The sequence below is a fragment of the Maylandia zebra genome, linkage group LG23 (assembly GCF_041146795.1).
Source record: "Maylandia zebra isolate NMK-2024a linkage group LG23, Mzebra_GT3a, whole genome shotgun sequence".
In the NCBI taxonomy this organism is placed as follows: Eukaryota; Metazoa; Chordata; class Actinopteri; order Cichliformes; family Cichlidae; genus Maylandia; species Maylandia zebra.
Window position 1 is genome coordinate 2,884,106 of NC_135188.1, and position 13,442 is coordinate 2,897,547.

Sequence of the window (13,442 nt, forward strand, 5' to 3'; positions counted from 1 at the left end):
TACTTGTTTGCAGCTAAATGTGAGTTCACAAAAAACCATGAAAACCTCCACAGACAGACTTGTCTGCTTATGTTGGGGAGCTTTTAGTGCAGTTACGGTAATATAATCCATAACACACTGAACATTATCTTCACTCTCACCTGTGTCTTATCTGCTGTGTGTGAGGAGGTGCACCGAAGGTGAAAGTGAGAGCAGAGACAGCAGTAAACATACAGTAAACACTCAAACGCACTAATGTAAATACTTTTTACTGTTTTTCACTTGTAATATTACTTATGACACACTAATCCACTGTTTCTGTATATCTATTCATTGATTTGCTACCTTTTCTTATAAAAAGTAACAAAACAGTGTTTAAAATGAGGTTTCCTTGCACATAAAATCTGATTATGAATGAGAATTTCTACACTGGTGTCAGATCAATAAAAAGCCAAGGCATCTGCACTGGTATCCGAAATGTTGGATCTGTATCCCCGTTCTTCCCCACAAAATGCCGGATCCTTGTTGTACTTTGATAACTTTTAGGGTGAGAAGCTAAGTGGAGAAATGCATGAACAGTTAGAGTTAAATGTTTGCTTTTAACAAACCACTATTAAAATATTACAAGCAAAAAGTGTAATATAGTGTTTTCAGTACTGCAGGGGAAGTTCTCATGCAAAAGATATTCCCACGCATAAAAAAAAGCCCTCTGCAGCACCACATCATGGGAAATTGCATCTTCTTATCACACACATTATCTCCTTGCACTGATATTAGCCCACTGAAAAACAGCCTCCTCTTTCAAATATAATTGTCTGTAAAAAAGTCTGTAAAAATAACCCTAAGCGTTGCAGATCACAGTGCTGGCATGGAGCCGCTAAACTTTATTAACATCCAGAGTCGGTCTGGCGAGTCTCCCAGTTCCCTGCAACTTGGACTTAAAAGCCTTAACCTGAACAAGACAGCAGCATCGCTTTCCCAAAATCCTCCTCTTCCTCCCAGCATGCACAACCGTGCCTGTCCAGACTCACCAATAACAAAGAAGCACCAGTCTATCTGCGCCACCCTGCTGACACTAATCATCAGTTGTTGCGCGTGTAAGAGATACGTATGCCATCATAAATTTCTATCCAAAGATTTGTGTTTCAAAATAGATTTTATACAAAAATAAATAAATAAATGAAAATCAGTAGATCCCGACCACAAGGCAAGTTGACTGTCTGTAAAGGACGATTCGTAAACTAAAAATCTGCCAAGACGTAACGCACACGTTAATATCTGAGTCCAACAACGTCAAGTCGTCACGCTCAGTGTTTATGATTGATGTCAACCCACATCACTTTAAGACAAGACACAGTGCACGAGTTTTCCTCTAAGCAGCCTTCGTTCCATCGTTCTTTTGTGCACTTAATAATCTTGGTAAGCTAATACAGTGCTCAGGCTGGATCGCTTTGCACATGACTAGAGAATAACTAATTCTTCCAGAATGCTAGGCTTCGATTAACGAGCACTAATAAAATATATAAACTGCACTATTAGACTTTATAATGTCTCTGATAGTCCACTGGGGCAGCGCCAGCCAATGGTGCAGTGAGCTGACTGGGCACTGCCCCGTGGCAGCTTCCTGGCAGAGACGGAGAGAGAGGATAAAACTCGAGCCTTTTGGCTGCCTTCTCCTCCACTCTAATGAAGGCATTAAAACATCATGTTTGCCCATTTGTTTTTGACCACTCGGTTGAAGCCAGTGTTTGATTGGCTAGCTGATTAACGTCCAACATGCCCAGCCTCATAAAAAAGGGACATTTCAGACACCGTTTAGAGAAGTTGAGGCTGACTTGCATTTAAATCTGTCGCTTGCTGCAGGTTTAAATGGTGATCTGTTTACCGAGCTGTGATGCAGACTTTGTAAGCTTTTATGTAGCATAAATAAACTGCTGACATACTCTCTGGCAGAAAAAGATGAAATAGGAGCCTCTCTTAAAACTCGGATGCAAACAGTGCCTTTTCATACTCATACAATTTGGGTCTTGAGCACTTGTTAAGGGAGCTCAGTGAGTCCTTACGTCCTCTTCGTTCCCCCGTCATGTCTTGCTCTCTTCCTGTCTCTCTCTCTCTAGCTGACAGCTGCGAGTGCCCCCTAAGCTTCCAGGCGCACTCTAGCCGAGGCAGCACGGCGGCGGACGGTCGTCTTTACTGCCACAGTCAAGAGTGGAGCGGATTTTTCTTTGATGAAACACAGCAGCGTTGAGCCAAGAACAGCAAGTGGCACAGCCGGGATGTAAATCAAAAACCCACCCATGTGCTAAGTCATACACGGAGAGCTCTGCGAGAGGAGTCGCTGCTGTCTGAAAATGCATGAGTAATGCAGACTGTATAGACGTGTGGTCAGCTGCGGCATGCTTGTCCAGGCAAACAGAGAAAAGTCTTTTTTTTATCTTTTCTGTGCTGAGCTCCAAAACAAAGACACCTGGCAGCTTATTCCTCTCACCGCCAAGAGCGCATAAAAGTTTTGGGCAAGGTTTGTGCTAAAAATACACTTTTACGATGACATATCTGAGCCAACGTTGCAGCTTTTTCTTGATTAAGCTGAGGCCCCGGGCAAATTTCTTCTGGTATTCCAGAGATATTTCGACACTTACTCAAACCAGATCATATTTTTGCTGTGTGACTGTTTGGATTCCTTGGCAGAATGCAAGTCAGAATGCTTTTGGTTAGAGTGAGATGCCATAGTCATACCACAATGGTCACATAAGAATGAGAACATCTGACCTTACAACAGAAAAGGAAAAGCACAGCAAACATCACATTTTAGCTTTTTTGAAGCTCATTTAGCAAATCTAATCAGAATCCGACCACAGCTGATGCAACTCTCGTCTCTTCCTTTTGCCGTACCTCCTGATTCCATACACACCACGTGGATCTCAGGCCGAGTTGGGCTGAGGTGATTCAGCCCAGCACATGCCACACAAGGGGTGTTCTCTCGTTCTCCCTCTCTAGTGGCTGTGACTCAGGAAGTGCTTTTATTCCATTACCCAGCATCCAGCGTCTCAGGCAGAGGTTTACGGGAATACCGTTGCAGAATCATCACCGGGCCTTCGCTTTATGAATCAATGGAACATGCTGCAAATATTACACCCTGCAACACCCTTCCCAGGCAGCACCCTCACATTTGCCCATAACTCACTGCTGAGCTCATGCAATATGCAAAGACGTGGGCTGAGGCTCTTTAGCTCATGGGAATGCACCGAGCGGTGAGAAAACCCAGGAAAAGAATGTTACTATCACTGTGCTACTTTTTATATATAAACAGGTCCGTGTGTATTTTTTCCAAGGAGAACAACCGGACAAAGAGAAGACCGTTCACGATGACACATTCCACATAAAGTACAGCTGGCTGAAAAAAAAGCATAACCAAAAAATGTGCTGTGTAGTTTTTCACTATCTGGTTAGCCTCAGCAGAGAAATTAAGCGAAGAAGACGTTCAATAAAAGGTCAAATGTCACAGAGCAGCGGTAGCAGCAAAACGTTTCTGAGGGTTGATCGGTCTTTCAAAATATCTTCGAGAAAAAGCGCCTATAAGCTTTTCATCACTGCCACTACTTTTTGGCAAAAGGAGTTACAGCGATACTGAGACCCACAGCCTTCTTTCAAACTGCAGCCGCACTGAATAAACTGATATTTCAGTGCTCGTGTCAGCTTTTTCTCCTTTCAACAGAAAAGTGATCGGCAGAGGAACTTTTTTCTTTTCCTTTCTTTTCTTAAAAAAATTATATTTTTAAGAAAAAAAAGATGAAAATGATTCACTATTTAAAAAGTAAAATGTGGTTTTGGCAAAAAGTTTAAAAAGCAAGCAACAAAAAATGACTCTGTAAAGTAAATGATACAAAACACTGCAACACCTGAATATTAACCCAGATGAGGATTTGTATTCTTTAACTATTGCTTTGATTTTTTTGTGACCCGATTAGGGTAAAACCAAATTTTCCTAGCTTGCTTAACAGCCTCTAAAATATAAAAATACATGAACTTTCATTAAATTCTAGACTTTTAGTCTAGACTAGATTTAATTAATTACCTTACCAACTATGACATTATGACACTTTTTCATTCCTGAAGCTTTGTGTTAGAATACTGGGGAGAAAAAAATGAACGACTTCACTAAACTATATGAACTCCATCGACTGCTTTTGGTAACAAGTTAACAAACCACGATGTGAAGTCACTGATTTGTGTCGATTTTCTTAACCTTTCAGCATTAAACCAAAACAGTTCAGCAATAACACAACTGAACTCTCCCCCAGAAACAGTGAAATCCAAGCAAAATAAATCATATTGTCTGGGCATACATCAAATACGCTTAAAGGCATTTTAAGCCTCAAGTCACAGGTAGTTTAAGAAATTTAAAACCCCTTGAAACAGCTGAAACAAATATTCTCCCAGAATTATAGATATATAAACATTTTGATGTGACACAAATCTAATGATTTAGATGAAAGCCTATACTCAGAATCTAGCCAACAGAAAGTATTGGAATACTGATATTTTTATGTAATCACCAGTTTCCTCTTAGGCTTGGCTGAACACTGGGTTTTGATGAATGAGAAGGATATTTTGGGACATTTAATTACTCTGATTTGTCTGACTTTTTAAGAAAAGGCGACTCTGACAAGCTTTTCTTCTGTTTTTCAGATACATTTGACACCACACGGGTAACAATTCACACAGTTTGCTTGGAACCGCTGCTTTTCTCACAATAAAGACTTTGCACTTACAACTGAAATTATTCACGGGCTACTGGGAAGCTGTCATTAAGTGTATTACACTTCAGAGGCTGAAAGCAGCACTGTAATGGTTGGTTGTTTCTCATAACAGTCAGATTATCGCCCCACAGTCTGACGTCTGGGGGAAAACACAGGAAACCAAGTCAGTCTGAGGGAATTTCACATTGATACCAAAGCCACTTCCCCATAAAAATAGTGTCTGAGGATATCAGCGGATGTGTGCACGCAGTGTAGGCTCACACAGTGTCTGTTTACAATATATAAGATTGATGCCATGGAGGTTGGTGAGTTTATGTGCTTACACTGGTACACCGGTGCTATTCACATGATAATGTGGCACAAAAACATACAAGCTCAAATGTTGATTACTCATCTCTTTAGAGACATCCTGTGCATTATCTGAGAGCAGCAGTGTGGGACACCAGCACACTCTTCAGACTCAAACATTTCCTTAAATAAGCTCAGACTCAGCAGCATCGTTCTGGCCAGGAGAAACTTCAGTAAGATATCAAATGATGCTAGAGTAGACAATTCATTCAAGCTGATATTCAGCTGGTTTCCTTGCAGGCTTAATATTTTCTTTGCTGGTGGGCGCTAATATTTATAGCACAGTTGACCTGCAGTGTTAGAGTGATTAGCCACCGTTAAACTAACAAAGAGGACGGAAAAAATAAGCACACTGTCTGAAGTCATGCACAGATTTAAGTGTTATTTGACTTGGTGCGAAGAAAAATAGAGAAAATGGTGCTTTTCTATAGTTTCTATAAATATACATATATATATCTATAGATATATAGATATATATATGTATTGTCGAATGCTCTCTCATTCACCGACTCTCATTCAAGTCAGTGGTTTTACACTTGTAAACACTTATGCAAACAATCGAACACAATGAAGAAAAACTGGCAGAGAGCATGGTTTTTGTAGTTTGGGAGCAATTAGAAAACCAGCAAAGCAGTTCCAAATGCAAACATCTTGTGGTGCGTGACAGCTTTCCTCCATGGATTAGATGAAACACCACCACCTACATTTGAATCGCTGTTATCACTGAGTAATACCTCACTTTTTGCAATTACAGGGTTCACGGAAAAGGTCGGGAATCTCCTATCTGAGTTAAGTCTTCCTCCGCTGTCTCACTTCCATTAGGAGAAATATTACAGGCACTGTTTGTTCTGAGATCCCTTTCAGAATAAATCTAAAGTAATGGTTGAGAATGCAGCCTTAATTCCAGCTCTGTCCCCAAATGGGAGTATGTAATATGACCGGGCTGAAATGAGGCATTATACAAAAGACTGATGAGTACTGAGATCATTTTCATACTCCATGCTCACCAAGACTGACTATAAAACACTGTAAAAATGCCTGTAATGCAGCACATATTTGTGCAGGCTAGAAACATTAGAGTTCACATTAAACGTAATTAAACTTTGTATTCCTGAATGCTACAATAAAATATAATGTCGCTGAATCAGTGCGTGCTTAAGGAAACTCTTGCTGGATGAAGTTTTGCTTGCCATAAAAATGATGACCTTATTAAAATTTCACTCAATTGTTTTATACATTCAGGCCAAAAAAAAAAAGAAGAATGCGTCTGCCTCAGTGTTAATCTGCATAACGTGAACTACAAACACATAACACATCTTGCATTCCCACAATTTACGGGAAGCGAGTTCAAAAGCGCTGAAAAGACAATGAGACAATTCATTCTGGTTCGGGATGCTGGGGATGGAGGGCTGAGGGCACAACTGTGCTCTGAGAGAACTCATAAATGCAGAGAGACATTCAGCAGACATATGGTTTGTGTTTAGGACCAAGAAACAATAATCAAATCCGTTGATCCTCTTCTTGCTGCAAGGGTGATTGCTAATATAAAAGTCTGTTCAGTCTAATCAGAATTTAGGACGGGGCTGTAATTACCTCCACCCACTCACAACAACACTGTCTAAACAGAATAGCACAGACTAAAAACACAGTTTCCACTCTGTATACTATTTATATTCCACTTTCATCTATGGAATTTTTGCTTTAAAGATTTTCCCTTCACCGATAAACTCGCAGCCCTGCTTCTTGATTTTTTTTTAACCAACAGGCACCAAAGGACTCATATAAGAATATTTTAGCAATTTAAGCATGTCTACTTAGTTAACTAAAAGCCCTAATATTTTTTCTCAAATTGAGACAAAATAGACAGTTGCAGCTGTCCAAGAAAGAGTTTTCCTATTGTTAGATAAGCCAATGTGACACTGAACTCAACTATTCCTTGTTAACACACATAGGAAGTGCACATTTGCTTGGCAGCTTTCTATATCCCTTCACAGAAGTCTTTGATAGACTGTTTATGAATTGGCCAGCACCCAAAGGAGGTCTGAGTTTAATTAAAAGGCCTAACGCACAACTGCAAACAATGCTCTTTACACCAAAGTGCAGCTATATCAAAGGACGCTCTTTAGAAGCCATGTGGAAGCAATATTCATTCAGATGATGGCTTTTTAAATCACTCTCAAATAACCAGAACTGCTAACTGGTCAAACTGTCTGGCTGAATGTGCCATAACGTTTGTTTTAAATAAAGAGATGAAAAACATTTCAATTTCCTTCAACTGGCGAATCCACTCAGTTAAAGGACTTTGCAACATCCTCCATGCTCAGCAGCAGGAGTGCCGACAGAGCCTACCTTGCACCGGTGGGAGAGAGAAGCACAAGCGCGCAGTTTTGCCTGACAGATGCGCTTTTTCCTCGGACGCGGAGAGTCGCTTCGGGCTGGCGCAGTTCATGTGAGTCGGGGTGTCATGAGGGCTCCGGCAAATCTGCGATCCAAAGCCGTTCCCTGCTCGTCGCGCACAGATGTCTCCCTTGCTGCCGTACACGGAGAGCGTCAAGCCAGTGAAGTCGGTGAAAGCAGGGGTCTGGCAGTGGCTCACCATCCCGAACAGCGCTGAGGAGTTTTGCATTAATGACCCAGTGCGGTCCCCGCTCACATTACCTGTGCGCGTGAAAAGAAAAAGGTCAACAAATCGCCGCAGTCTATATGAACCAGGGGGAAATCGTCACATTGGGAAACTTCAGGGATTTGGCAACACCTACCTTGTCCAATTTGTTTACGAGGAGCAGAAAGAGTCTAAACGCGTACACGACCATGCTTATCAAAGCGGAGAAGGAAGCATTTGCACGCCTGATCGATAGCATCCTCTCAGTGGCGACCAGACATCACAGCATCCCGTGCACACACCTCTCTCTCTCTCTCTCTCTCTCTCTTCCCCCCTCTTTTTGCGTGAGATTGACACCCAATAGCTGCACCGGTATGCAGGAGCGCCAATAAGGACGGTGTCCGTGTTTCCGTGGGGGGATAAGATCTGGATCGGGACGATGTAGCAGTTCTGAGTAACGCACGAATCAAGATTCGAATAAACTCCCATAAAGTTGTGTGCAATATCCTGCATCATCATGCGTGTTTATGATGCGCCCGGTATCATTCAAAGCTCGCTGTTACTAATCATGATGTGATCGACACTATGTCACAACACTGAATTTCAGCGTTTAATGACCCACAGCTCCTGAGGGAAATGTAAGCATTTACGAGAACAAGCATAGTTTCATATGCACAAGGCTATTCCGAGGCTTTTATTGAGCAGATCGGATCAGGACTCTCCATCTCAGTAGTTCGTTTGGTTATGGATTTGTGTCTGTGGTTTCCATGCTGCTTTTCCACAGAGGCTTGGCTTAATTTAAAGAAAAATAAAAACGTGAGGGGAACTGTTTATACCAATAAATCCCTTTGAATTCAATTAAATTGGTCAGTTTGCTTGAGCCGCCAAAATGATTTCAGTTACTTTAATTGTTCATGAAAATCACGAGTTCTTACGTTTAAAAAAAGTTTTCAGTAACTAGTAATATTAATGGGATTTAATCTCTATTGTTGCGCTTAAATTGGAAACATTTCTCAAAAATAATGTAAACAGCACAAATTATTCTAAAGCTTTCCTGTTATTTATGGCAGTCATTTGAGAGGCAAGCGCCACCACTCTGTGGCCAAACTTAATAATTATCTAAACAAGTTTAATATCAGCGGTAACACAAAACCTTCATATAGAAAACCACCAATCAAAACCACCACTGTTGCCTAATTAACCCACAGATTTAATTTCAGTGCTTATGATCAAACGGTTCTTTCCTGCGACGCTGACCGGGCGCCTCACCCTGTAAGTGGCTGGGTTTTCTCTCTCTCTCTCTTAACAAGAAAATTGCAATTCTGCAGCGCCATCTTGCGGTGTTTACATGGAAGCGAAGATGCTCAGTAAAGACGAATCTAAACAGTTGCGTAAATGCACGGAGGTGAAGGAAAGTTTATAAATGCCTTAGGAGATAAACGGCGGGAGTAAGCGCTCACTTTGCTGCTGTAAAGTGTGAGGAAAATATCGGCTGTAAAAATGCGCGACTTGTGCTGCCTTTGTTTCTTCATCCGGTTATTCCAATTTACTAAACTAAACTAAAGGTTTGAGTTTGTTTTGAATTTCCTGTGTGTTACTTAAAACGACAGTTTTCGTTTCCTCTGTTTCCTCTTATCTATTTGGCTAAACGGCAGAAAATGAATTGGAGGATGTAACACGGCCAGACTTCAGGGCCTGGCACTTATCTCTAAGACTTATCTCTAAGACTTATCTCTAAGGGAGTTTGAGGGGACAGTTTGAAGATGCTACGTTTAAAAAAAATAATTTAAAAAGATTTTTTTCACCCATTTTATAGACCAAGGATTCATTGAACGGCACATGTATGTGGCATACTAATCTGTAATTTTAATTATTAACTGCATGCTTAAATCATACTCAGCTTACAATAACCATTTTATTACAGATCAACATCACACAGCATAACTATTGTTTCAAAAAGTAAAGTGGAGATGCTGTCTGCTTCTTTAGACCTTTGTGCAGCAACATAGCAGAGGGCACTAAGCCTGTACTTGTTGACCATATAGCCTATAAGATTAGGCTAAGATAAGTAAGCCTTCTTAATGGGTTGAAGTATTTTTTTTATACTTTTTACTTTCTCCCAAGACGATTTGGTCTTTCCAGGGCTGCAGGTAAAAGAAAACATCTAAAGATTTTCTAACATGAATGAATCACCTCACGGGTTCAGCAATAGTTTTAGAAACTGCTGTTTCTCAACACAGTTCACTAACAAATTTTGTTATCAAGACTCAGGTCAAAAGCCTACATCTCTCGTGGTATGAGGGTGCATTAGTGCCTATGGAGCTAGTAGCTTGCACATGTGGAAACGCACCATCAATGCTAAAAGCTACATAGGCTTTAGAGCAAAATATGCTCCCATCCAGATGGCTTCTTTTTTAAGAAAGACCATGCATATTTCAGTTACACAATACACAGTCATAAAAACAACTCTTTTTTGAGACCATTTTTATTTTTTCAAATTCAAAACTACCTCCCTTACTTTTCCTTAAAATGTTACATTTCCTCAGTTTTCTGTGTATTGTGAATAGAATATGGAAACAGTTGCATTCTGTTTTAATCAACATTTTACACAGCATCCCAGCTTTTTTGTTTGCAAATGTAGAAGTTTCAACACTGGAAGGAAGCCTTCATATTTTACCCAAAAACTTTACATTACGGGGTTCTCATTGACCTGTGTAAAAAAAAAACAGTGTAAAAACTATTTACCAATGTGCCCAACTTCTACTGGTCAACAGTAGAGAGTATTCTGACCTACTGCTCACCAGCTGCACAGAAGAAACAAAAAAAGATCAGATACGGGTGGTGAAGGCAGCCAAGTGTGTCACTGGTGCATTAGCCCACTTACAATTTTCATTGTAGGTGGGCTAAAGCAGTTAATTAAAAGTAGTCTAACATACATGTAAATGCTGTAATTGGATTATTTTAATAAACATGTAACTTGGATGGATTAGATGCTGGCGTGACCACAGTGCACACGTCTGCTGTTGCTCACAGTGGTCCAAGTGTCCGCTCAGGGAGTTTGTGTGTTCGCTCAGACACGTGAAAAATTAGAGGGAACATTGGACATGACACTGTTTCACAAGAAAAGCATCATGTAACTTTTTTGGCCAGATAAAAGTGAAATTCACTTTGCGATAAATACCATGTAAATAAATACATGAAATTCAAATATTGCGAATAATTAGAAAAGCTCAACATGTTTGTGAAAATAAAAGGTAGTCTGTCATCTGAGAGTTCATTCATGGAGAAACTGGTCAAAGAAAGAATTTGCCATGTGGCCAGGTAAAAAGTGCACTTCCTTCGTCCCACTGAAAACTAGGTTTAGGCTTAAGCGCGCCTTTTTGACTTTGAAATCTCCCTTTCTTTTACCCCAGAGATAAGATGACTTTTATACATCTTTCTGGTGGCCTGCAATTAGAAAACAAGTAAAACAAGTTCAACAGTCCCGGGACATCTTCCCCATTATTTGGCTTGTCTGAACCTAACAGCTTCTCTTCTCTTAACATGACAAAGTTACATTGTGGGTTGTCAACCCCGGTTTTCACAATTTAGCTGTGGGCCTGTTTACAGAAAACTGTGCCATTGACACTGGGTAACTAATGCAACATAATGCAAACTTTTCTTAGAACAACGTATAATTTTAAACATATATGACGAGAATAAAAACATAATACAAGACTGTTCCTGCAGCAAATGCCATGAAGGAAAGCTGAAAAAAGTGCACTGTGAAAGTTAATATATGCTTATCACTAGCGCTACCACATCTTTAAAGGACAAGCAGATCTTAATATAGTTTCAATTGGAATTTGCATGAAATTCACGTGTTTAGGTGTATTTTTATTGCATATTAGACAGTTTTAGATATACTTAGTCTTATTCCTTCACCTGTGGCCTTGGCGTTAAATGTCTTGGCAGCAAGAAAAGAACAAATATAAAAATACAGGTCAAACCAGGAAGCTTTTTTGTAAGCTACTTACAAATCTTAAGGGTTATAATGTCAACAAGTAATGCTCTCTGTTTTAGGATTATGTTGCTGTACAAAGGTCCACAGAAAAAGGGAATAGATTTTATTCTGAAGGAAAGAGGGGAAAAACCCCCCATTACATAATACTCATGCCCATTAGAGATGGCTAAAAGGTTTAGACTTCATCTAAAAACTATGGCTGTTTTTCCAGGAGAATTAATTATTCATTAGGTTTATAACTTAACTGACTGAAAAGGTTGGATTATGTTGTACTCACAAATATAATCATATTTTATAATATATAAAATTAATATACAGGAAGAGATTTGGTGTATGTGTATGCTATAACTAAGACAAGGATGTCGACGTGACAGGTCATCACAAAGTGTTGGTATAACATTAAAATAAATAAATAATTTAATGCTGAAACTAGGAGACCTAACCAAAACTAAACTTTTTTTTTTTTTTTTAAAACAAACCAAACACACTCAGGAATTAATGAAAACCAAATTTAATGAGCTCATTTTATTATTGAGGTAATAGTGCAGCAGATAGTTTAAACTCTCTTAAACAATTCAAAAGTAGACACGAGTTTGAAAATGCCCATTAGTTGCATGACGTTTGGTCATCATTTCAATCTTAGGAAAAAACTTACTGGACAAATTTCATAAGTTTTATTTTTGAGCTATATGCTTTTGACGTAAAGTAAGTCAGATGCATAATCTAACGACTTCTTCAGATTGTCTGTGCTTCAAGAAACACAAAATAATTGCAATGAAATGTGACATGCTGCTCCAATCACAATATTACTACATCCCCTTAGCTAATTATGGAAAAAAAAATCTTATGAGTAATTTCAGGTTTTTAAAGTCCACGTATGCATGAACCTATGATTTGACATCGTATTGAAAAAGGAAAGTCCAGTTTACTTAATCTGGAAAAATATATTTATTTATATCTATTTTTCTTCCCTTTTTTGACAGTCACCACAGAAAGGCCATCACTTGAAAGGCCTTATGGCCTTTACCAAAGAAGTAACCATAAAAGAGGTTACACACTTGTATCCCACTGTGAACAATTTCCCCTGTGATGTTAAATTACCTGCAGCACTACAATACACTCACACGTGGGAGCTACAAAGCTGAACTGCACTTGGCTAACACGCTTGCTAACAAACCAGTGTTTAAATAAACTGAAAGCAGGCAAAGCTAAGTCAAACTTACATTTATGTGGCCTGAAAAGAAGACGGCGACACCTGTTGCCCTTTAACACCCATGTAGCTAAACAGTGGTCGAGCAAACCGCCAATAACTACCACTGAGCCCTGTGGAAAAACAACCTCATACTCGTTAGCAGTGTTCACGGAGCGGTTGTTTTCTCCTTTATCCTTTTCCCACAAATCAGTAGGGTACCCGGTGCTAAAGCTAACTGGTGCTTTGGAAAATACAGGTATGTGAGGCGATTACGAGACGTCATTAGCGATAAATTAAACATTGAGCTGAAAAAAATCATCAGTGTTTCCTGCTACCGGACAGAAACTTTTCAAAGCATCGTTTTGGAGCAAACTTTTGTATTATGAAATGAAATGTTGATTTTATGTCTCGATGACCTACAATTATAATTAAAGTTAATCTTATTATAATAACCAAATATCAGTTTGTCCGTGAACTCCTCTTACGCGCCTACGGTCATGTTGCCAAGCAACCACTTACTAGCAGGACATAAAACAGGACATCGGCTGATTTTAAGAC

General features: G+C 39.6%; 1 protein-coding gene across 4 annotated transcripts in view; it reads right to left on the reverse strand.

The window, feature by feature from the left end:
• Nucleotides 1–13,442, reverse strand: part of glis1b (GLIS family zinc finger 1b) — an 89,661-nt gene that overhangs the window by 71,440 nt on the left and 4,779 nt on the right. For 2 of the 4 annotated variants that reach the window (XM_024798697.2, XM_004555069.4), the window contains exons 1-2: nucleotides 7,847–8,129; nucleotides 7,437–7,745 (exon numbers count right to left, since the gene is read on the reverse strand). In XM_024798697.2, coding sequence (XP_024654465.2) covers nucleotides 7,437–7,713 — 277 coding nt within the window. In that variant the 5' untranslated portion in view covers nucleotides 7,714–7,745; nucleotides 7,847–8,129. Of the gene's footprint in view, nucleotides 1–7,436; nucleotides 7,746–7,846; nucleotides 8,130–12,915; nucleotides 13,365–13,442 lie in introns of those variants that run through there. The other 2 variants (XM_004555068.4, XM_012920139.4) reach the window with 2 other exon arrangements.